Here is a 23885-nt window from a genome sequence, read left to right on the forward strand (position 1 = left end):
GAGAGGAAGAGGAGGAAACACATAGACCGACTGGAACAACCATGGTGTCACTAGGGCATCCACTGCCACCGCCTGAGGGTCTCTTGACCTGGCGCAATACCTCTGTAGTTTTTTGTTTAGGCGGGACACCATCTTGTCTATCTGGGGCAGGCCCCACTGACTTGCAATCTGTGCGAAGACTTCCCGATGAAGTCCCCACTCTCCTGGATGTAGATCGTGTCTGCTGAGGAAGTCTGCTTCCCAGTTGTCCACTCCCAAAATGAACACTGCTGACAGTGCGCCCACATGATTTTCCGCCCAGCGAAGAATCCTGGTGGCTTCCGCCATTGCCATTCTGCTCCTTGTGCCGCCTTGGCGGTTTACATGAGCTACTGCGGTGATGTTGTCTGACTGGATCAGAACCGGTAGGTCGCGAAGCAAAGTCTCCGCTTAACGAAGGGCGTTGTATATGGCCCTCAGCTCCAGGACGTTGATGTGAAGACAAGTATCTTGACTTGACCAAAGACCTTGGAAGCTTCTCCCCAACCTCGGAGGCTCGCGTCCGTGGTCACCAGAACCCAGTCCTGAATGCCGAATCTGCGACCCTCCAGAAGGTGAGCAATCTGCAGCCACCGCAGGAGAGATACCCTGGCCCTGGGGAACAGGGTGATCAGCTGACGAATCTGTAGATGTGACCCGGACCACTTGTCCAGTGGGTCCCATTGGAAAGTCCTCGCATGGAACCTGCCGAAAGGAATGGCCTCGTAAGATGCCACCATCTTTCCCAGGACTCGAGTGCAGTGATGCACCGACACCTGTTTTGGCTTCAATAGGTCCCCGACTAGAGTCATGAGTTCCTGGGCCTTTTCTATCGGAAGATAAACACTTTTCTGGTCCGTATTCAGAATCATGCCTAAGAAGATCAAACGAGTCGTAGGAACTAACTGTGACTTCGGGATATTGAGAATCCAGCCGTGTTGCTGTAACACCTTCAGTGAAAGTGGCACGCTGTTCAACAACTGCTCTCGTGATCTCGCTTTTATAAGGAGATCGTCCAAGTATGGGATAATTGTGACACCCTGCTTGCGCAGGAGCACCATCATTTCCGCCATTACCTTGGTGAAAATCCTCAGGGCCGTGGAAAGCCCAAACGGCAACGTCTGAAATTGGTAATGACAATCCTGTACCGCAAATCTCAGGTATGCCTGATGAGGTGGATATATGGGAACATGAAGGTATGCATCCTTTATGTCCAGGGATACCCTAAAATCCCCCCCTTCTAGGCTGGCGATGACCGCTCTGAGCGATTCCATCTTGAACTTGAACCTTTTCAAGTATAGGTTCAAGGATTTTAAATGTAAAATGGGTCTGACCGATCCGTCCGGTTTCGGGAATACAATCAGGGTTGAGTAATACCTCCTCCCTTGTTGAAGCAGGGGAATCTTGACCACCACCTGTTGAAGACACAATTTTTGAATTGCATTTAAAACTATCTCCCTTTCTGGGGGAGAAGCTGGTAGGGCCGATTTGAAAAACCGGCGAGGAGGCACCTCTTCGAATTCCAGCTTGTAACCCTGGGAAACAATTTCTAGTTGCCCAGGGATCCACCTGTGAGTGAACCCAGATGTGGCTGAAAAGTCAAAAACGCGCCCCCACTGGGGCGGACTCCGTCAGTGGAGCCCCAGCGTCATGCGGTGGATCTTGTAGAGGCCGGGGAGGACTTCTGCTCCTGGGAACTAGCTGTGGTTGGCAGCTTTTCCCTCTGCCCTTACCTCTGGCAAGAAAGGACGATCCTCGTACTCTCTTGTTTCTATTTGACCGAAAGGACTGCATTTGATAATGTGGCGCTTTCTTAGGCTGTGAGGGAATATACGGCAACATTTTTTTTTTTACCTGCCGTTGCAGTGGAGACCAGGTCCGAGAAACCTTCCCCAAAACAATTCCTCACCCTTGTAAGGTAAAACCTCCATATCTTTAATATGACCCAGGGTCAATAAAATGGTATCCTTATCCAGGGTATTCATTTCCGCCGATATGGTATCTGTCCACGCTGCTACAGCGCTACAAAACCCCAGCCGACGCTATCGCCGGTCTGAGTAAGGTACCAGACTGTGTGTAGATGGACTTCAAGGTAGCCTCCTGCTTGTGGGATGGCAGCGCTACCTTTTTGGATAAGCGTGTGAATGCTTTTTCCACCCTTGGGGAGTATTCCCACCGTATCCTGTCCTTAGCCGGGAAAGGATGCGCCATAAGAATCCTTTTGGGAATCTGCAGTTTCTTGTCTGAAGATTCCCAAGCCTTTTCAATAACTTGTTCAGCTCATGAGAAGGGGGAAAGGTTACCTCAGGTTTCTTTCCCTTATACATGTGTACCCTCGTGTCAGGGACAGGGGGTTCCTCTGTGATATGCAAAACATCTTTTATTGCAATAATCATATATTGAATACTTTTAGCCAACTTTGGCTGTAACTTTACATCATCGTAGTCGACACTGGAGTCAGAATCCGTGTCGGCATTAGTGTCTATTATTTGGGATAGTGGGCGCTTTTGAGACCCTGAAGGTCCCTGCGACATAGGGGCAGGCAGGGCTAGACTCCCTGCATGTTCCCTGGATTCAGCTTGTGCAATAAAATCACATTAGCACTTAAAACATTCCACATATCCAACCAGTCAGGTGTCGGCGTTGTCGACGGAGACACCACACTCATTTGCTCCACCTGCTCCCTAGGAGAGCCTTCAACCTCAGACATGCCGACACACGCATGCCGACACACGCGTACCGACACACCACACACTCAGGGAATCCTCTTATCTGAAGGCAGTTCCCCCACAAGGCCCTTTGGAGAGACAGAGAGAGAGTATGCCAGCACACCCCCAGCGCCAATGACCCAGGAAAAAACAGTATGTTTACCCAGATAGCGCTGTATTCATCTATTTGCGCCAAATTATGTGCCCCCCCCCCCCACTTCTTTCAAACCATCTTTCACTGTGGTAAGCAGGGGAGAGTCCGGGGAGCTTCCTCTCAGCGGTGTGCTGTGGAGAAAATGGCGCTGGTGAGTGCTGAGGAACAAGCTCCGCCCCCTCAGCAGCGTGCTTCGGTCCCGCTGGAATATACAAAAACTGGCGGGGGATCTCTTTTATATGCAGTGCCCAGCCTGTATATATGTTTATTGCCAGATTTGGAGGTCCTTACTGCTGCCCAGGGCGCCCCCCCTGCGCCCTGCACCCTTACAGTGACTGCCGTGTGTGTGCTGTGTGGGAGCAATGGCGCACAGCGTTACTGCTGTGCGTTACCTCAGTGAAGATCTGAAGTCTTCTGCCGCCTTTGAAGTCTTCTTTCTTCTCATACTCACGCGGCTTCTATCTTCTGGCTCTGCGAGGAGGACGGCGGCGCGGCTCTGGGACGAACGGCGGGGTGAGACCTGCGTTCCGGTCCCTCTGGAGCTAATGGTGTCCAGTAGCCTAAGAAACAGAGCCTGACATTAAAGTAGGTCCGTTTCTCTCCCCTCAGTCCCTCGCTGCAGGGAGTCTGTTGCCAGCAGGCTCCCTGAAAATAAAAAACCTAACAAATATACTTTCTTATCAGGAAACTCAGGAGAGCTCCCTGTAATGCACCCAGTCTCCTCTGGGCACAGTAGTAAACTGAGGTCTGGAGGAGGGGCACGGAGGGAGGAGCCAGTGCACACCCATACCTAAAGTTCTTTCTTAGTGTCCATGTCTCCTGCGGAGCCCGTCTATCCCCATGGTCCTTACGGAGTCCCCAGCATCCTCTAGGACGTAAGAGAAATTTTTTTTTTAAATATATTTCCAGACTTACTACATAAACATTGTTTTTAATATTATAATGAAATTTGCCCTTTAAAAAAGAAATCGTGAAGCATTTAGTTAAAGCAACTTTAATCAAACAGCTTATTTTCCAGCAATACCAGTGAAGAGGTGATAAGATCCCCCCATTACAGCTTCTGGAGGTCTTTACCTAGAACATCCACCTTTGCATTACAGCTTGATGTGCTTAACGGGACTTTGACGCCCCAGGTCTTCTACTCTAAGTAATACAGTCTCATCGTCATAAGGTATTGCTCAGGTACAAAAGAAGTGTGTTAGGGTTGGCAGCAGCAACACCCAATGTCACAAATAGGCAAACTATGAAAGATCAATCCAACAGGTCAGCTCACAGAGAGAATCATACTATAACTAGCAGAGGGGGATGAGCCATCAGCTGCTGCCGGAGACGCTTGGCCATCCTTGTGCAAATCCAGTGCACCTAGGAAGTCAGTAGGCGGTGGTCTAGATGAAGAGGAAACGCTGTCACAAGTCTCCATGGCAACAGCCGGAAGCGCCGTGACATTAGAAGAACCGCAAAGGGGCTGTTGCCTGGAAATAGCACAGAGTCCGCCAGAGTCCTGTCCGATTGTAACGCTCTGCAAAAACAGTAACTCTGAAAGGAGCTTTTCCTCCGTTATATTTCTTGATTTGCTCTTCATTTCACCAGCCTTGTCGAAAAGCCGCTTGGAAGGGACCGAGGTGGCCATGGTTGTCAGATACTGCCTTGCAACTTTTCTTAGATTAGGGTACGCCGTCTCCATTTGCTTCCAAAACCTAAGAGGGTTCTCCTCTATTTTCTCCGGCGGAGCACCTGGAACAAGATTTTGAAGACATGATTTGGTGCTTGCAAGCCAAACTTGTTCTTCATCGTTATACATTTTCCTAAAACTGAAAGTCCTCAAAAAACATCAAGAGTAAGAAAAAAAAGGAAAGGAAAAAAAAAAAAAGAAATCAAGACTATCACTAATTAATTTAATTTAATGCTTTAAGATTAGAAATGGGCAAAAGTTTTACTGCACAATTTGTTACAGAAATCAGGCAAGGGGTCAGATGAAAAAAAATAAGATTTTAAACCTACCGGTAAATCTTTTTCTCCTAGTCCGTAGGGGATGCTGGGGACTCCGTAAGGACCATGTGGTATAGACGGGCCCCGCAGGAGACATGGGCACTTTAAGACTTTAGATGGGTGTGCACTGGCTCCTCCCTCTATGCCCCTCCTCCAAACCTCAGTTAAAGAACTGTGCCCAGAGGAGACGGACAGTACGAGGAAAGGATTTTTGTTAATCTAAGGGCGAGATACATACCAGCCCACACCATCCACACCGTATAACATGGAATATACGAAACCAGTTAACAGTATCAACAAAACAGCATCAGCCCGAGACTGATCTCAACTGTAACATAACCCTTATGTAAGCAACAACTATATACAAGCCTTGCAGAAATAGTCTGCACTGGGATGAGCGCCCAGCATCCTCTACGGACTAGGAGAAAAAGATTTACCGGTAGGTTTAAAATCTTATTTTCTCTTACGTCCTAGAGGATGCTGAGGACTCCGTAAGGACCATGGGGATTATACCAAAGCTCCAGACCGGACGGGAGAGTGCGGATGACTCTGCAGCACCGATTGAGCAAACATGAAGTCCTCTTCAGCCAAGGTATCAAACTTGTAGAATTTTGCAAAAGTATTTGAACCCGACCAAGTAAGTGCCCGGCAAAGCTGTAATGCAGAGATGCCTCGGGCAGCCGCCCAAGAACAGTCCACCTTTCTAGTGGAATGGGCCTTTACCGAATTAGGCAACGGCAATCCAGCCGTAGAATGAGCTTGCTGAATCGTGTTACAGATCCAGTGAGCAATAGTCTGCTTAGAAGCAGGAGCGCCAACTTTGTTGGCTGCATACAGGACAAACAGAGCCTCTGTTTTCCTAACCCGAGCCGTCCTGGCTACATAAATCTTTAAGGCACTCACTACATCAAGGGACTTGGAATCCTCCAAGTCACCCGTAGCCACAGGCACCACAATGGGTTGGTTCATATGAAACGACGAAACCACCTTAGGTAGAAATTGAGGACGAGTTCTCAACTCTGCTCGATCCACATGGAAAATCAGATATGGGCTCTTGTGAGACAAAGCCGCCAATTCGGACACCCGCCTCGCAGAAGCCAAGGCCAACAAAATGACCACCTTGCAAGTGAGAAATTTTAATTCAACCGTTTGAAGAGGTTCAAACCAGTGAGATTTAAGAAACTGTAACACCACGTTAAGGTCCCACGGTGCCACTGGGGGCACAAAGGGAGGTTGGATGTGCAGCACTCCCTTTACAAAAGTCTGGACTTCTGGGAGAGAAGCCAATTCCTTCTGAAAGAATATAGATAAGGCCGAAATCTGCACCTTAATGGAACCTAATTTTAGGCCCATATCCACTCCTGTCTGTAGAAAGTGGAGAAAACGACCCAGCTGAAAATCTTCCGTAAGAGCATTCTTGGCTTCACACCAAGATACATACTTCCTCCAGATACGGTGATAATGCTTCGCCGTTACCTCCTTCCTAGCTTTGATTAGAGTAGGGATGACTTCTCCCGGAATACCTTTCCTAGCTAGGATTTGGTGTTCAACCGCCATGCCGTCAAACGTAACCGCGGTAAGTCTTGGAACACACAGGGCCCCTGTAGCAACAGGTCCTCCCTGGGAGGAAGAGGCCACGGATCTTCTGTGAGCATTTCCTGAAGATCTGAATACCAGGCCCTTCGAGGCCAATCTGGAACAATGAGTATTGTCTGCACTCTTTTTCGTCTTATGATTTTCAATATTTTTGAGATGAGTGGAAGTGGAGGGAACACATAGACCGACTAAAACACCCACGGTGTCACTAGGGCGTCCACCTCCACTGCCTGAGGGTCCCTCGACCTGGAACAATACGTCCAAAGCTTTTTGTTGAGGCGTGACGCCATCATGCTATTTGAGGAAGTCCCCAACGACTTGTTACCTCTGCAAAGACTTCTTGATGAAGTCCCCACTCCTGGATGGAGATAGAGTCTGCTGAGGAAGTCTGCTTCCCAGTTGTCTACTCCCGGAATGAAGACTGCTGACAGGGCGCTTATATGATTTTCCGCCCAGCGAAAAATCCTGGTGGCTTCTGCCATTGCTGCTCTGCTCCTTGTCCCGCCTTGGCGGTTTACATGCGCCATGGCTGTGATGTTGTCTGACTGAATCAGAACAGGTAGGTTGCGAAGAAGACTCTCCGCTTGTTGTAGGCCGTTGTATATGGCCCTTAATTCCAGCACATTGATGTGTAGACAAGCCTCCTGGCTTGACCAAATTCCCTGAAAATTTCTTCCTTGTGTGACTGCTCCCCATCCTCGGAGGCTCGTGTCCGTGGTTACAAGAACCCAGTCTTGAATGCCGAACCTGCGACCCTCTAGAAGGTGAGCACTCTGAAGCCACCACAGGAGAGATACCCTGGTCCTGGGGGACAGGCTTATCCTCTGATGTATTTGTAGATGGGACTCTGATCACTTGTCCAGAAGGTCCCATTGAAAAGTTCTCGCATGGAACCTGCCGAACGGAATGGCCTTGTAGGCCGCCACCATCTTTCCCAATACTCGAGTGCATTGATGAACTGACACTCTTTTTGGCTTTAGCAAGTCCCTGACCATGTTCTGGAGTTCCTGGGCTTTTTCCGTTGGGAGAAAAACCCACTTTTTTTCCGTGTGTAGAATCATGCCCAAAAATGACAGCCGAGTTGTCGGAAAACAACTGCGACTTTGGTAGATTTAGAATCCAGCCGTGTTGTTGTAGTACTCTCAGGGAGAGAGACACGATTCTCAGTACCTGATCTCTGGATCTTGCCTTTATCAGGAGATCGTCCAAGTATGGGATAATTGTGACTCCCTGCTTGCGCAGGAGCGCCATCATTTCCGGCATTACCATGGTGAAAATTCTCGGGGCTGTGGAAAGCCCAAACGGCAACGTCTGAAACTGGTAATGACAATCCTGTACAGCGAATCTCAGGTACGCCTGATGAGGGGGATAAATGGGGACATGAAGGTATGCATCCTTTATGTCTAGCGACACCATAAAATCCCCCCCTTCCAGGCTGGAGATCACTGCCCGGAGAGATTCCATCTTGAATTTGAACCTTTTCAAATACAGGTTCAGGGATTTTAGATTCAGAATGGGTCTGACCGAGCCATCCGGCTTCGGGACCACAAATAGGGTTGAATAATACCCCTTCCCCTGTTGCATTAGGGGAACCTTGATAATCACTTGCTGTTGACACAGCTTTTGTATGGCAGCTGAAACTATTTCCCTCTCTGGGGGAGAAGCTGGCAAAGCCGATTTGAAAAATCGACGAGGAAGCACTTCTTCGAACTCCAGTTTGTAGCCTTGGGATACAATTTCGACCGCCCAAGGATCCAAATCCGACTGAACCCAGACCTGGCTGAACAGTCGAAGACGTGCCCCCACCGGTGCGGACTCCCTCAGCGGAGCCCCAGCGTCATGCGGTGGATTTTGTAGAGGTCTGGGAGGACTTTTGTTCCTGGGAACCAGCCGTAGCAGGCGCTCTTTTCCCTCTACTTCTGGCGAGGAAGGAAGAGCCCCGACCCTTTCTGAACTTATGCGACCGAAAGGACTGCATCTTATATTGAGGTGTTTTCTTTTGCTGTGGGGGAACGTAAGGCAAAAAAGAAGAAGACTTACCCGCGGTAGCTGTGGAAACCAGGTCCGCCCCAAATAAAACCTCACCCCTTGTAAGGTAAAGTCTCCATATGTCTCTTTGAATCGGCATCACCTGTCCATTGGCGGGTCCACAGGGACCTTCTAGCCGAAATTGAACCCAACAGCCAAATATCTCTCGCAGCCTCTCTCATATATAACGCTGCGTCCTTAATGTGACCCAAGGTCAACAAAATGCTATCTTTATCTTGGGTGTCAATGTCAGATAACAAGTTATCTGCCCACGCTGCAATTGCGCTACCCACCCATGCCGACGCTACAGCCGGTCTGAGCAGGGCACCCGTATGTGTGTAAATTGATTTTAAGGTAGTTTCCTGTCTGCAATCAGCAGGATCCATGAGGGCTGCTGTGTCTGGAGACGGTAGCGCCACCTTTTTGGACAAGCGCGTCAAAGCCTTGTCCACCGTGGGCGAGGATTCCCACCGTAACCTGTCCTGTGAGGGGAAGGGATACGCCATAATAATTCTCTTGGGAATCTGCAGTTTCTTGTCTGGAGTTGCCCAAGCTTTTTCAAATAAAGCGTTCAGCTCATGAGATGGGGGAAAAGTTACCTCAGGTTTCTTTTCCTTAAACATGCAGACCCTCGATATGCAAAACATCTTTTATTGCAATAATCATATATTGAATATTCTTGGCCACCCTTGGGTGCAACCTTGCATCATCATAGTCGACACTGGAGCCAGAATCCGTGTCGGTATCAGTGTCTGCTATCTGGGAAAGGGGACGTTTTTGAGACCCCGAAGGGCCTTGTGACACAGTCAAAGCCATGGATTGACTCCCTGCTTTTTCCCTGGACTCTGCTTTGTCCAATCTTTTATGTAATAAAGTCACATTTGCATTTAAAACATTCCACATATCCAACCAATCAGGTGTCGGCGGTGCCGACGGAGACACCACAATCATCTGCTCTGCCTCCTCCCTAGACGAGCCTTCCGCTTCAGACATGCCGACACACACGTGCTGACACCCGCACACACACTGGGATATACCAATATGGGGACAGCCCCCCAACTAAGGCCCTTTGGAGAGACAGAGAGCGAGAGTATGCCAGCACACACCCAGCGCCACTAGATACTGAAACAAGGTCCCAGTCTATACAGCGCTTTTATATATATTATACACTCTTTTTGCGCCAAATAAATGTGCCCCCCCCCCCCCTCGTTTTTGCCCTCTGTACTTGGTTCAGCAGGGGAGAGTCCGGGAGCAGCTTCTCTGCAGCTTGCTGTGGAGAAAATGGTGCTGGAGGATCAAGCCCCGCCCCCTCGACGGCGGGCTTCGGTCCCGCTCAATTTTTTTTATACTGGCGGGGTTTTTATAATATACTGCCTCCGCAGTATCTGATATCTATGCCAGTGTCCTTTGAGGTAATGATTGCTGCCCAGGGCGCCCCCCCTGCGCCCTTACTGTGCGTGAGTGTGGGAGCAATGGCGCGCAGCGTGACCTGCGCGGTACCTCATTGAAGATCTGAAGTCTTCTGCCGCCTGTGAAGTCTTCTTTCTTCTTATACTCACCCGGCTTCTATCTTCCGGCTCTGCGAGGAGGGCGGCGGCGCGGCTCCGGGACGAACAGCAAAGACGACACCTGTGTTCCGACCCTCTGGAGCTAATGGTGTCTAGTAGCCTAAGAAGCAGAGCCTATCAGTTAAGTAGGTCTGCTTCTCTCTTCTCAGTCCCACGATGCAGGGAGCCTGTTGCCAGCAGTGCTCCCTGAAAATAAAAAACCTAACAAAAGTCTTTTCAGAGAAACTCAGTAAAGCTCCCCTGAAGTGCATCCAGTCTCCTCTGGGCACAGGATCTAACTGAGGTCTGGAGGAGGGGCATAGAGGGAGGAGCCAGTTCACACCCATCTAAAGTCTTAGAGTGCCCATGTCTCCTGCGGAGCCCGTCTATACCCCATGGTACTTACAGAATCCCCAACATCCTCTAGGACGTAAGAGAAATAAAAATAAATTATAGATATAAAAAGAGAGAAGGGACGAAATGGGTACTCGAGTGTTCAATGTTTTATCAGGGGTGTCAGGAAATAGTATCAAAGCACACACTTAGGAGTATATTTACTAAAGAGTGGGTTTAAGAAGTGGAGATGCTCCCATAGCAACCAATCACATTTTAGCGATTATCTTCTAGAAGTTGCTAAAAACCCACACTTTAGTAAATATACCCCTTAACCCTCGATCCATTTTCGGCTGACGAAAACAGCCAGCTATCGCTATTAATGACCGATGGTTATTATCGCGGTAGCTTATTATGGGCCGTTTTCATCGGTCGATAACAGACCCGCAAAAACACATGGAAACAGGGATAAGTACCTGATCCCATGTGTTACTGCGGCTCCGGCAGCCTGCTTATCACGGATTATGCTTCGGGTGCCTCAGTGCCGGCATCGGGTGAAGGAGCGCGTCACATCAGAGCTAATAGGATAGCCTCCTAGCGATATAATTACCAGGTAACTGGATAACCCCTTTAGGGGTAGATTTACTAAGCATTGGATGGAGATAAAGTACAGATAAAGTACCAGCCAATCAGATCCTGTCATTTTTCAAACCCAGCCTGTGACATCACAGGAGTTGAATGGCTGGTACTTTATCTCCATCCAAAGTTTAGTAAATAGGCCCCTTACTCTCTGCTTACACAGTAATCAGACGAAACTTTGCATAAATAACAGGCCCATTAACATTTACCATTTCCAGAATATCCCACAAATCAGCTTTTATGAGAAAATACCCTACTAAAGCACACTGCTATATACAAAATTGGCAGGAGTTCCGTTTATTAAAAAAAAAAAAGAAATCGAGGACTTCCGCTTCCGGTCTCATGCAGGACGCAGCTTAGCTCCGCTGCTCCGTTCTGCACCCGACAATCCTACCTTTACAAGGCAGTAAAACGCCTCCAACACCTCTCTCCCAGCTGCACAGGGGTACAGTGAACCCAGATGGAGAAGTTTCTGGCTTCTCCGCCCGCTACCAAGCCGCCGCAGCCCCGCGCTGATCCCATCATGGCGCCGGACACGGACACAGCACCCAGCACATAAGAAAGCTGCTGCCGCAGCAACAGAGGATCCTGACTCACCTCAGGTACGGCGCTCACCTGACTCCCCTGTTACATACAGGGACATAGTGGAAGCAATTAAAAAAACACTATGACACCTTTACTGACACAGGCAGTGTCAGAAATTACCCAGCAGCTACAGGGAAGGGTCTCTGATGCAGAAAACCATATTGGCACAATCTCTCATGATTTATCTGAAGCTCAGTGCCACATTTTACGGCTCCAAAAAGAAAATCACCAGCTTTGGAATAAAGTTGATGATACTGAGAACAGATCAAGAAGATGCAATATCAGAATAGTTGGGAGTCCCAGAATCAGTAAAAGGTTCTGATATAATATCCTTTATAACCACCACCCTCCCAAAGCTCCTGAAGATAGAAGCAGAATGTAAAGACCTAGTGATCGAAAGAGCCCATAGGATAGGCCCCCCTCCTAAACCACATGACAAAAGGCCTCGGGTTATTATATTCAAATGCCTAAACTATTTGCACAAGCTTGCTATCTGGAAAGCTTCCAGACAGATTCCAGACCTGACATGGGAGGGCAAGCGTCTACGTCTCTTTCAAGACTTTTCGGTCGAGCTCTCCAGGGCGAGAAAAGCCTTTTCACCAATCTGCTCATCCCTCGTCTCAGGAAAAAGAAGATTTGCACTTATGTATCCGGCACGCCTACACATCTTCTATGATGATAAACATTATGATTTCAACACCCCAGATGATGCACAAGCCTTTCTGAGAGAAGAGAATCGTCGGACGCCTGAAGATATCTCTGACCCACCTCCTTCACAAAAATAGACATTGCTTTATTCCCCACGCTCAGTTATGTCTTGTTATCTTGTAATGTTTTAAGCGAGTTTATATATCTAAACGTTGTTAGATATATACTCACTAGGCAGACTAGCTTCTTTGCAATATGGACACCAGATCTTCTGAACTTATAGGTCACGCACATGCCTCCCTCTCCCCCACCACCTTTCCCTGCACACCCCCCCCACTCTCCCTTTCTCCCCCCCCCTCCCTTACTTTCATTTATCTTATACTAAACACCCCCTACTACTACTGACTTCACAGACTACACTGCATCACTCACTCCTCCCCTTGATCTTTATTCTTTCTTCTATTGCTGATATACACATATTTTCATACTCCAATACACAATTGACATCTATGTTAATCTCAAAGAGGTTTCATTAATTACTATTTCGGGTACTAGAACACCTGACATGCTCCGATACGTCTCACCCTAGTTACACAAGCACTCTAAAAAGTGCTATATGGTTCTTATTGTATTTTTACATGCTGCGGAAGCGATATACCGCAAGGTATATGAAAGTATTACTTGTCATGAGGGCCGCACTCATGGAAAATTTATTTTCTTTTGTTGTTACGTTGTCTTGTCCCCCCCCCCTTCTTGTCTTCCCTCCTTATGTTTCCCCATTACATCTAGGCCTACCAGCAACATTATTAAAGTATATACTGTGCTGCTGATGTTATCTATAGTCGAATTCACATGTCTTCGCTAAAGATTGGCTCGATCAATGTGGGAGGCTTCAACTCTCCAGCAAAGCGACGTAAGGTATTGGTTTATCTAAATAGACAGAAATTAGATATAGTCTTTATTCAAGAATCTCACCTCACAGCAAGGAAACAGCCAAATTACAGATGCTCAATTGGCGACTCCTAGCATCCGCACCCTTTAATTCTAAATCTAGGGGAGTTGTTATTCTGATTTCTAAAACTATCCCATGTGAAATCCTATCCACTGAGGTAGACCCAGAGGGCAGGTTTGTTATAGTCTCGGTTAAAATATACTCCACCACTTACACCTTATGCTCCTTATACGCCCTTAACTCCAAACCCAAACCTTTCCTTTCTACATTAATCCAGAAGCTCTTACCTTACGCCTCCTCTAAGATAGTTCTAGGAGGTGATTTTAATTTAATATCACATCCTTATCTAGATAAATCCCAATATAAGGTATCACCCCAGCCCTTACCTAAATTAGGAATACCCTACTTCCTAAATATGCTTCAACTGGTTGACGTGTGGAGAGCCCTCAATCCTACTGAACGTGAATACACATGTTTATCCTCCGCACACAATACCTTATCCCGTATAGACTATATCACGCTATCTGATACCCTCTTTACCCAAGTCACAGATTCGGGCATTGAACCAATAATAATATCAGACCATGCCTTGGTATGGCTCACATTAAAAACCCAAAATGAAATCTCCACACACAGAACTTGGAGGTACCCAGCACAACTAAACAACTCACCTAAATTTACTGCATACTTAAATCAAGCTTGGGAAGATTATCATGAGCATAACAAACACCTTCTTGCATCAGACCCGTCCCTTTATTGGATGTCTGCAAAAGCAGTCCTTAGAGGTTCCATCATGTCCTACGAATCCCAGGTAAAGAAAAGAAATTCAGACTCCTATATGTCTCTCCAACAATCACTCTCTAACGCCTATTCTACATATAGCTTAAACCCCTCTTCCTCCAACAAATCCTTAAACTTAACAGCTAAAATTAAGTTTGATGAATTACTACAATCACTGTCAGATAAATACCAATTCTCTTCTAATTTCCGTTATCATAGATTCGGAAATAAGACCAGCAAATTTTTAACTAATATACTAAACGGGACCAGGCCCCCAATGAGAGTGCACCCATTGCTCCTTCCAGATGGAACACACACCTCCTCGAATAAACAGATAACTTAAATAATGAGAGAATTTTTCGCTGATATATATGCCTCCAACCAGTCCTCCTTATCCTCTAATCCTCCTGAAAAGTCTCCTGATACACATACTCGTAACTCCCCCTCCACCTCGGATACTTCTCATTCCATGTGGCAGGAACTTTCATACCCCCAAGATCTAATACCATCACTAATTCAGCCAATCACAGTCGAAGAGGTTAGAGAGACTGTCAATTCCTTAAAACCAGCTAAAACACCTGGTCCGGATGGGTTCTGCGGGGAATTCTATAAATTATTCATTGATCGTCTGTCCCCAATATTAACATCATTTTACAATAATATTTTATCTAACGGCTCACTTCCTTTATATTTCAATTCAGCGATAATTAAATTACTACCAAAGCCGGGAAAAGACCCCGCTCTCCCAGGGTCATACAGACCTATCTCATTATTAAATTGTGATTACAAACTTCTCACAAAAAGTTTAGCAACCAGGTTAAATCCACTCCTTCCCGCAGTGATCCATCCGGATCAGACAGGATTCATTAAAGGCAGACACTCAGTCACGAACATTCGCAAAGTACTGGCTACAGTCCAGACTGATATGGAGGGAACAGATGGGTCCGATGGAAAAATCATCCTTTCCATAGATGCCGAGAAGGCTTTTGATCTAGTACTGTGGTCCCATCTGTTCCTTACACTAGAGCGCTTTGGATTCCCTCACACCTTCATAACCTTCCTTAAGACAATATACACTCTACCATCTTCCCAAATAGCCTGTAATGGCTTCCTCTCCCCCCCTTTCCCAATACAGAAAGGAACACGGCAGGGATGTCCCCTATCCCCTCTTCTATTCGCCCTGGCAATTGAACCACTCGCAATTGCACTCCGCTCAGCAACTCAAATTTCGGGTATACGCATTTCTGCCTCAGAATTAAAACTCTCATTATTTGCCGATGACATGATCCTCTTTATCTCCAATCCGATGAAATCCCTACCAGTAATTCTAGACATCATTGCCTCGTTCAGTCCCATCTCAGGATATAAGATAAATATTTCCAAGTCAGTAATCCTACCCATTCACCCATTAAGCACCACACTCAGATCCCATTCTGCCCTATCCCAATTTCAGATTCAACCCTCACAGGTCACGTACCTAGGTATCCAAATTACTAATAACCCCTCGACACTTTACTCAGCTAACTTACCCCTCTTCTCTCAAAAATCTTCACACAATTAGAGTCATGGTCTAAACTTCCGTTATCACTATTTGGTAGAGCAGCAGTTCTAAAAAGCGTTATCTTTCCAAAAATTTACTATGTATTACAAATGTTGCCATGCCTACTTACAAAACAGGACATTCACAATCTGGAAAAAGCTTTTTCTTCCTTCCTATGGAATGGTAAGAGATCGAGAATAGCATTAAAAAAAAAACTCTATAAACCAAAAACCTCAGGTGGCCTGAATCTCCCTAACTTTTCTCTATATGCTCTCACAACCCATTTCCGCTATATCGCTGATTGGCTCATGGAAACTTCCATCCATTCAGACAAAACTTTGGAACAACATATCTTCCACCCATTCTCTCCCGGGGCGCTTCTCCATACACCAACCAGTCTCATACCCAAACACATTTTACAGCATACTTTATTTCGTGATACCTACAATAGCTGGATTAGAATAAATAAAATCCTTAAATCCTCCCATACCAGATCCTCATTCATCCCGCTCTGGGGTAACCCTAGCTACCCTCCATCCATCTCAAACAGTAACTTCCATCAATGGTCTGAGAAAGGGCTCAACCTAGCAACAAAGTTATTTGACCCAGGAGGGCTCATACTACCCTTTTCTTCCCTCAAAGATTCATATAATCTCCCTAACTCCCATTTTTATTTATATCTTCAAGCCCGTCACTTTGCCCTATCCCTAAAATCAATCAACTCTAGGCACACAGTGACCCACCCTCTGGAATCATTTCTTAACTCACTTTGCAAGAAAGCATTTAAATCCAAGTCACTTTATCACATTCTGTCTACTCCCCAGAAAGAATTATCTGGATGCACTAAATATCCCCTCTATTTCAGGAAAAGATCTATTCAACACTCGAACCCCTAAGATAATGAGCATTCTCCAGTCAGTATATCTACAAGAAGTTCACTTCAAATCAATACATAGAATATATATAGCTCCCGCCCAAAGAAGGCATATTTCAAATTTAGAATCTGGCATATGCCCTAAATGCTCTATGTCGAATGCAAAATTCTTTCACTCCTTCTGGGCCTGCGCAAAGATATTAAAGTTCTGGCTTTCCTTAACTCTTCCCTTCATGTAAAATTAGATGAACCCCCTAGCTTGCCTATGTCTGAACTTTGAGAGTTGGAGCCTTCCCACATTGGATCGTAATCTCCCCCCTTTTCTTATTATCACTTTAACTATGGCAAAGAAACTCATCCTTATACACTGGATTGAGAAATCCTCTCCATCCATTCAGGAACTAAAGGACAAACTACTGCAATTGATCTACTTCGATAAGAGAGCTCTTTTTCTCAATCCCAATGGTCAAGTCAAGAAATTTACTCAAAAATGGGGAAGATACATCGCCTCTCTAGATGATGAGACTAAAAAAGATATTTGGTATAATCTGACTACTACTTCTCAACCACTCCTTTGATTGTTAAGCACTTATATGCTTGCTAATGTATTATGGTTCAACATGCCTCTTCCTACCCCCCTCCCATTCCTCCCCCTTCAATGTCTTCGTCTTTTCTCTTGTTTCTTAGATTAACATTATCTTTGTCTTGAGTATGATATTCTAATGCTAGCAATTATTCAGATGACTCCATTATAGTATATACCAAACAGCTATGACTACTATTGCTCTGTACAAGTTCCTGAATGCATCGTTCCATTGATTTTTTTCATCTATAATTCGATGAATGTTCACGTTACAACGCTGTTATACTCCAGTCCACATGGACTATTCTGTTTCTAACTTTCTCTTGTAATGTTATATATGACATATAATTGTTAAAACGAATAAAAATCTTTAAACCCTAAAAAAAAAAGAAATCAGTGTTTTTCATATTAAAAAAAAAATAATTCAAAAAACACTGACCACCAAAACGTTTTTTAAACAAAATATTTACAAATTCAAAAGTTACTCAAATATGTAGATTATATTTTTAATCTACGCAGCACAACAAAATGACTTACCTTACTTTTAATTGTAAAAGGAGCTGACTTACCTAAGTATATAGATAGCTCCTGCGGCAGCTCGGAACTCGTGGGCTCCTCATGTTGTTGCCAGGTGTTTTGCACTATTTTGTTGTGGTCACTGAAAAGACTTCTCTTTGGTTTCTGAACATCTGAAATAACCAACTTTGTATAGGTAATATAAATTTTTATGCATTTATGTATAATGACTGGGTTGGATAAAAAAAACAAAAACACCAAACTTCTATTTCGCGCTTCATAACTCAAATTGAACAATCTAATGCCCTTAAGAAACACTTGTAGCACTGCGGTTCTAGGTGTTCATGCACTGCGGTTCTAGGTGTTCATTTTATTGAATCTTTCCTTGTCTAAACTGCTGGGTTTAAATGGTTAATGTATATGGTAATTATAATGACCTACAATATACTAAAATCTTAGGCTGCAATCACAAAGTCTGTCATTTTGCCAATCCAAGGGCAAATGAAGTTTTAGTAGAATGGGGGGGGGTCTTTAGGATGTGCCCATATCTTTATACACGTTGAAATAACACTTCAGTACCCTTGATGAGATATGTTCCTTGGAGAGGTTTTCTGAAGATGGAGGTTTTCTTCTTTATATTTCTATAATTAGAGCCTCACACCAAAGTTCACCCAAAACACAAATTCAATTCTTGTATATATCTTGTGTTCCTTGGAGATGTTTTCTGAAGATGGAGGTTTTCTTCTTTATATTTCTATAATTAGACCCTCACACCAGAGTTCACCCAAAACACAAATTCAATTCTTGTGTGTGTGTATGTATATATCTTTTAAAATGATTTTATTCATATAAGTTTTAAAAGGATCTAACATAGCTGATTTAGGCGGGCCAGATGTAGTTAAACTTGATGTGCGAGCTCACACACACCAAGTGTGCCCACTTTTCACTATTGCATTAATCAACCAACGCATTTCATCAAATTTTCAACTTCCTCAGGGGAGTCTTGGGGGGAAAAAAAAGTAGAACATGGGTGTTCTCATCAGTAATCTTATATAAATTACACTATATTTTTCATGTAAACTTCCTCAGTATGATCAGATTTAAGTTAAAAATAAATTAATGTTTAGACTAGCATCGAAACATTGATTAGTAATTTATTTTTTACTTAAACGCAATTATTCTGAATAGGTTTATTTGGAAAAAAATATATTGTCATTTATATAAGATTACTGATGAGACACCCATGTTTTACTTCTGTTGTCACACTCTTGAGGAAGTCGCTAATTCGACGAAACGCGTTGAATGATTAATGCAATAGAAAAAAGTGAGCACACTTGGTGTATACGAGTTCACACATGAAGTTTAACTACAAATGACTCCTAAATCACTCGATTATAGAAACACAGAATGTGACGGCAGATAAGAACCACTTGGACCATCTAGTCTCCCCCTTTTTTTACCATATTTTTATCTCAAACCTTATTTCTTTGTAAGGATATCCTTATGTCTATCCCATGCATGTTTAAATTGCTCTACTGTCTTAGCCTCTACCACCCCTGATGGGAGGTTATTCCACTTGTCCACTACTCTTTCTGTGAAGTCATTTTTCCCTCAAATTTCCCCTGAACCTCCCCCCCTCGTGTAATATTACTTCTCTTCATTTGGTGAACGTTTCCCTCCTGGTCCTTGTTACATAGAAACATAGAATTTGTCGGCAGATAAGAACCACTTGGCCCATCTAGTCTGCCCCTTTTTTTTTTTTTTTTTTTACATTATTTTTATCTCTAACCTTATATATGATCCTTATTTCTTTGTAAGGATATCCTTATGTCTATCCCATGCATGTTTAAATTGCTCTACTGTCTTAGCCTCTACCACCTCTGATGGGAGGCTATTCCACTTGTCCACTACCCTTTCTGTGAAATAATTTTTGCCTCCTTTACCCACTGACTGGGCCATTTTCTCCTCAGCTTGTGCCTTTGCACATCTGATTACCTTCTTAGTCTCCTTCTGTCTGACAAGATATATCTCTTTGTCTTCATTATTTTGTGTCTGCTTATATTTCCTAAAAGCCATCTTTTTTGCTCTCACAATATTTGCTACTTCTTTTGCAAACCACACTGGCTTCCTTTTCCTTGTGTTTTTCCTAACAGTTTTGATACAAAGGTCTGTTGCCTTCAATATTGCACATTTTAATGTTTCCCACCTCTCCTTGCACTGCTTCCAAGTTGTTAAAACCCTTCATATATTTCAAAGTTTCTATCATGTCCCCCCTTTCCCTGATCTGTCTTTTGGACAAACTCTGGTGCGAGGGTCTCAATATTGAAATATAAAGAAGAAATCCTCCATCTTCAGAAAACGTCTTCAAAGAACATACCCATCCAGGGTATTGAAGTACATTGCAATATTGACATTTTCTGGAATTGTACTATACAGTTAATGTTTAAGGATATACATCCTGGAGCACAGGTAACTTAAATAGCACTTAAGTCAATTGATTTAACCATTTGGACTCAAGCATGGAGAGCCTTAAAACCTGGACTGGAATAACAGAGTTTGGGGAACTCTGCATTTAACAAATATTTACAATTATTATTCTTAAACATTTTAATATGTCTAAAATACTTAGGAATACGTACTAAAATGAGCCACCTTACCTTCACTTTCAGGTGAGGAACCTGACAAGTCGTTGCCTTTGGCACTTTCCGCAGAATCCTTTGTCAGCCAGTTGCTCAGGAAAGTGACCTGTTTGGACAATGCAGTAGGATCCCTGAAGTAGAGTTTCTTGAAGCGAGGGTCTAACACTGTGGCAACCGCTAATAAAAAGACATGCTCGACGCTGCCAAATCTTTCCTTCATCGCACTAATGGCTTCGTTTAGAACAGCCTTTGGGGTTTCACTGTTTGGATGTAGTTTCTCAAGTTCCTGAAGGATTATGGAAGTAATAGGTATCACCAAGCTACTTGTTAAGTAGTGTTCCCCACTAATCTGTCTTATTGCGGCTTCAAAAGGCTCTAATATGTCAAGTATTTCATTCACATCCTCAAATTCGGAGGCAGTCAGCATGGGAGGCGCACTCGGGTGCTGGTCGATGACCTCACTGATGTAAGGTTGCAGCTCTCTCAGCTGCTGAAACACGTGACACGTTGCGTTCCACCTCTTGGGGATCAATTGGATCAGCCTGTTCTCACTGATCTGCCGCAACTCATCACTGGCCCCAACGCTCTGCTTAAACCAGGTCAAAATTGCCTTTGATTTGGAAAGAAGGGGTGACATGGTCTCTATTCCCAGACATCTGCCCACAACTAAGTGAAGAGAATGCACAAAGCACGGAATGTGTTTTTCTTCTCCGAACGCTAATTCCGCTGCTTTTTTTATATTTCCATCACCGTCTGTCACGATGGCAGTCACGTCCTCCGTTTCCGGCCTTATGCCCCATTCGAGGCAGCACTGCTTGAGACGCTCGGCAAGGCTTTCACTTGTGTGTCCTTCCTCGAGCGGTAACACACCAATTGTCCCACTAAGTAGTTCATCCTCATCATAAGCATGGATAGTAAGACTAAGGAAACTCTGCATTTGGTCATCAGTCCATACATCCGTCGTAAGGGTGCACTTCTTGTTTACAAGTTTCTTCCTCATGATGCCGCTTAGGGTGTTATATTTTTCCATGACATGTTGATTGATGCTTTTCCGAGTCGGAACGTCATAGTGAGGAGCCAACGTTTTTAATAAATTATTAAATCCAGCATTTTCCACAATGTAAGTTGGCTGACTGTCCTTACAGACCATATCAACAACTGCTTGGGTTACAAGGGGACCGGGGATCTGGACGGCTACGGGACCTGGGCTTTGGGCTGCTAGGGGATCCGGGCTCTGGGCTAAGTGGCCCTGTTCTTCTAGGTGGACCTGGCTCTGGGCTGCTAGGTGGACCTGGCTTTGGCATGTTAGGTGGACCTGGCTCTGGCCAGCTAGGTGGACCTGGCTCTGGCCAGCTAGGTGGACCTGGCTCTGGCCAGCTAGGTGGACCTGGCTCTGGCCAGCTAGGTGGACCTGGCTCTGGCCAGCTAGGTGGACCTGGCCCTGGGTGACTACGTTACTGAGCCCGTATCTGTCCAATGCGTGGATTCTGGTGGCCAGCATCGCCGCCCTTTTTGCCTTCGGAGCAGATGGCCCAGGCTCTGCCCGTGGTGCCTCGTCACCGTTTGTAGTGGCTTCGGCTTCCTCCGAGACTTGGACCACATTCAGAATGAGCCCATCCACGTTGACAAATCTGGGTTTGGCCACTCCTGCAGCAGGGACAAGCAGCTGCAGTGCATCGGGGTGCTTCCTTACAAGATGTTGCCTGAGATTGGAGGTGGTGCTAACAAATTTTAATTGCTTACCACAGAACTTGCAGATGGCTACTGAATCCGAGGGCCTATCGAAGTACTCCCATATATTGTTCTTCTGACGCATTTTCCCGATTATGTATGGTCTCTATATATTACAAATGCTCTCTTAATAGCTATACACCACTACACAGGCTCTGTATACCTATGCAGCCCCTATACTAAGACCCAAGCTCTGTATAGTCCCTATACTAAGACCCAGGCTCTGTATACAGTCCCTATACTAGGACCCAGGCTCTGTATACAGTCCCTATACTAGGACCCAGGCTCTGTATACAGTCCCTATACTAGGACCCAGGCTCTGTATACAGTCCCTATACTAGGACCCAGGCTCTGTATACAGTCCCTATACTAGGACCCAGGCTCTGTATACAGTCCCTATACTAGGACCCAGGCTCTGTATACAGTCCCTATACTAGGACCCAGGCTCTGTATACAGTCCCTATACTAGGACCCAGGCTCTGTATACAGCCCCTATCCTAGGACCCAGGCTCTGTATACAGTCCCTATACTAGGACCCAGGCTCTGTATACAGCCCCTATCCTAGGACCCAGGCTCTGTATACAGCCCCTATCCTAGGACCCAGGCTCTGTATACAGTCCCTATCCTAGGACCCAGGCTCTGTATACAGTCCCTATACTAGGACCCAGGCTCTGTATACAGTCCCTATACTAGGACCCAGGCTCTGTATACAGCCCCTATCCTAGGACCCAGGCTCTGTATACAGTCCCTATACTAGGACCCAGGCTCTGTATACAGTCCCTATCCTAGGACCCAGGCTCTGTATACAGTCCCTATACTAGGACCCAGGCTCTGTATACAGTCCCTATACTAGGACCCAGGCTCTGTATACAGTCCCTATACTAGGACCCAGGCTCTGCATACAGTCCCTATACTAGGACCCAGGCTCTGTATACAGTCCCTATACTAGGACCCAGGCTCTGTATACAGTCCCTATACTAGGACCCAGGCTCTGTATACAGTCCCTATACTAAGACCCAGGCTCTGTATACAGTCCCTATACTAGGACCCAGGCTCTGTATACAGTCCCTATACTAGGACCCAGGCTCTGTATACAGTCCCTATACTAGGACCCAGGCTCTGTATACAGTCCCTATACTAAGACCCAGGCTCTGTATACAGTCCCTATACTAGGACCCAGGCTCTGTATACAGTCCCTATACTAGGACCAAGGCGCTGTCTGCACGCCTCCGCCTCTGGGCTCCGGGTGACGGCGGCGTGGACACACCGAGCGCCGCTGATGCAGAACTTGTTGTGAGAGAAGAAGCGTGGGGTAACCGCCCGGCGGGTAACTGCAGCTACCAATAGGAAACGGGAGCAGCTACAGGCTCCAGCCTATCACAGCGCCTCTCTCATATCACTACGCGGGCTGCGCGGAAGCTACCTGCGCTTCCATTGGGCATCTTCGGCTGACCAGCTGTGGGCGGAAGTAGCGGGACGTCTCCCCGGAAGTGCGCCGTTACCACAGAGTGAGGCCGGAAGTGTGTGCAGAGCGGGTGGTCCTTCTGGTCCCTGCCCAATATTTCCAGGCTCCAGCTGTGTGTGGTCAGTGTCAGAGGTGAGTACTGGAGGAGTGAGTATGTAACGTGATGTATATACTGTGTATACATATACAGAGGGGGAGTAGGGGGCAGAGCCGAGGTATGGTGTGTGACTATGTATGTGTATATAAATTAGAGATGAGCGGGTTCGGTTCCTCGGAATCCGAACCCGCCCGAACTTCAGGTTTTTTTACACGGGGCCGAGCGACTCGGATCTTCCCGCCTTGCTCGGTTAACCCGAGCGCGCCCGAACGTCATCATACCGCTGTCGGATTCTCGCGAGGCTCGGATTCTATCGCGAGACTCGGATTCTATATAAGGAGCCGCGCATCGCCGCCATTTTCACACGTGCATTGAGATTGATAGGGAGAGGACGTGGCTGGCGTCCTCACCGTTTAGACTAGAGTACTAGAGAGAGACACAAATTTTGGGGAGCATATTATTA

The 23885-nt window shown here is 45.8% G+C and overlaps 2 protein-coding genes across 4 annotated transcripts in view; one reads left to right on the top strand and one right to left on the bottom strand.

Annotated features, from left to right (window-relative positions):
• Positions 1–3858: 3858 nt before the first annotated feature.
• On the bottom strand, positions 3859–23385 carry LOC134966746 (zinc finger BED domain-containing protein 4-like). 3 transcript variants are annotated; one of them, XR_010188702.1, is made up of 5 exons: positions 20148–23385; positions 17544–17663; positions 15648–15690; positions 13869–13995; positions 4530–4614 (listed from the first exon to the last, which is right to left on the bottom strand). XR_010188702.1 is itself a non-coding variant. In XM_063943730.1 (4 exons), exons 1-4 carry the CDS (start codon positions 21943–21945, stop codon positions 4578–4580), a joined length of 1998 nt encoding a protein of 665 aa, XP_063799800.1. In that variant the 5' UTR covers positions 21946–23385; the 3' UTR covers positions 4477–4577. The 3 variants fall into 3 exon arrangements, 2 of the variants coding, with proteins under 2 accessions (XP_063799799.1, XP_063799800.1); XM_063943730.1 differs by lacking the exon at positions 13869–13995 and having other exon boundaries at positions 4477–4614; XM_063943729.1 differs by lacking the exons at positions 13869–13995; positions 15648–15690 and having other exon boundaries at positions 3859–4614; positions 20148–23380.
• Positions 23343–23885, top strand: part of TBRG1 (transforming growth factor beta regulator 1) — a 45937-nt gene continuing 45394 nt past the window's right edge. The window contains exon 1 of the mRNA XM_063943731.1: positions 23343–23457. The gene's annotated coding sequence lies outside the window, so the exon portion shown is untranslated. The remainder of the gene's footprint in view (positions 23458–23885) is intronic.

Source organism: Pseudophryne corroboree, chromosome 10 (genome assembly GCF_028390025.1).
Source record: "Pseudophryne corroboree isolate aPseCor3 chromosome 10, aPseCor3.hap2, whole genome shotgun sequence".
NCBI classification, from domain to species: Eukaryota; Metazoa; Chordata; class Amphibia; order Anura; family Myobatrachidae; genus Pseudophryne; species Pseudophryne corroboree.

Coding starts and splice junctions, on each gene's coding strand:
- LOC134966746 (XM_063943729.1), bottom strand. CDS start 21,945: ATGCGTCAGAAGAACAATATATGGGAGTACTTCGATAGGCCCTCGGAT. Junction 17,664..20,147: donor TTCCTCACCTGAAAGTGAAG/GTAAGGTGGCTC, acceptor TGGTTATTTCAG/ATGTTCAGAAACCAAAGAGA. Junction 4,615..17,543: donor GGAGCTATCTATATACTTAG/GTAAGTCAGCTC, acceptor ATCTTGTTCCAG/GTGCTCCGCCGGAGAAAATA.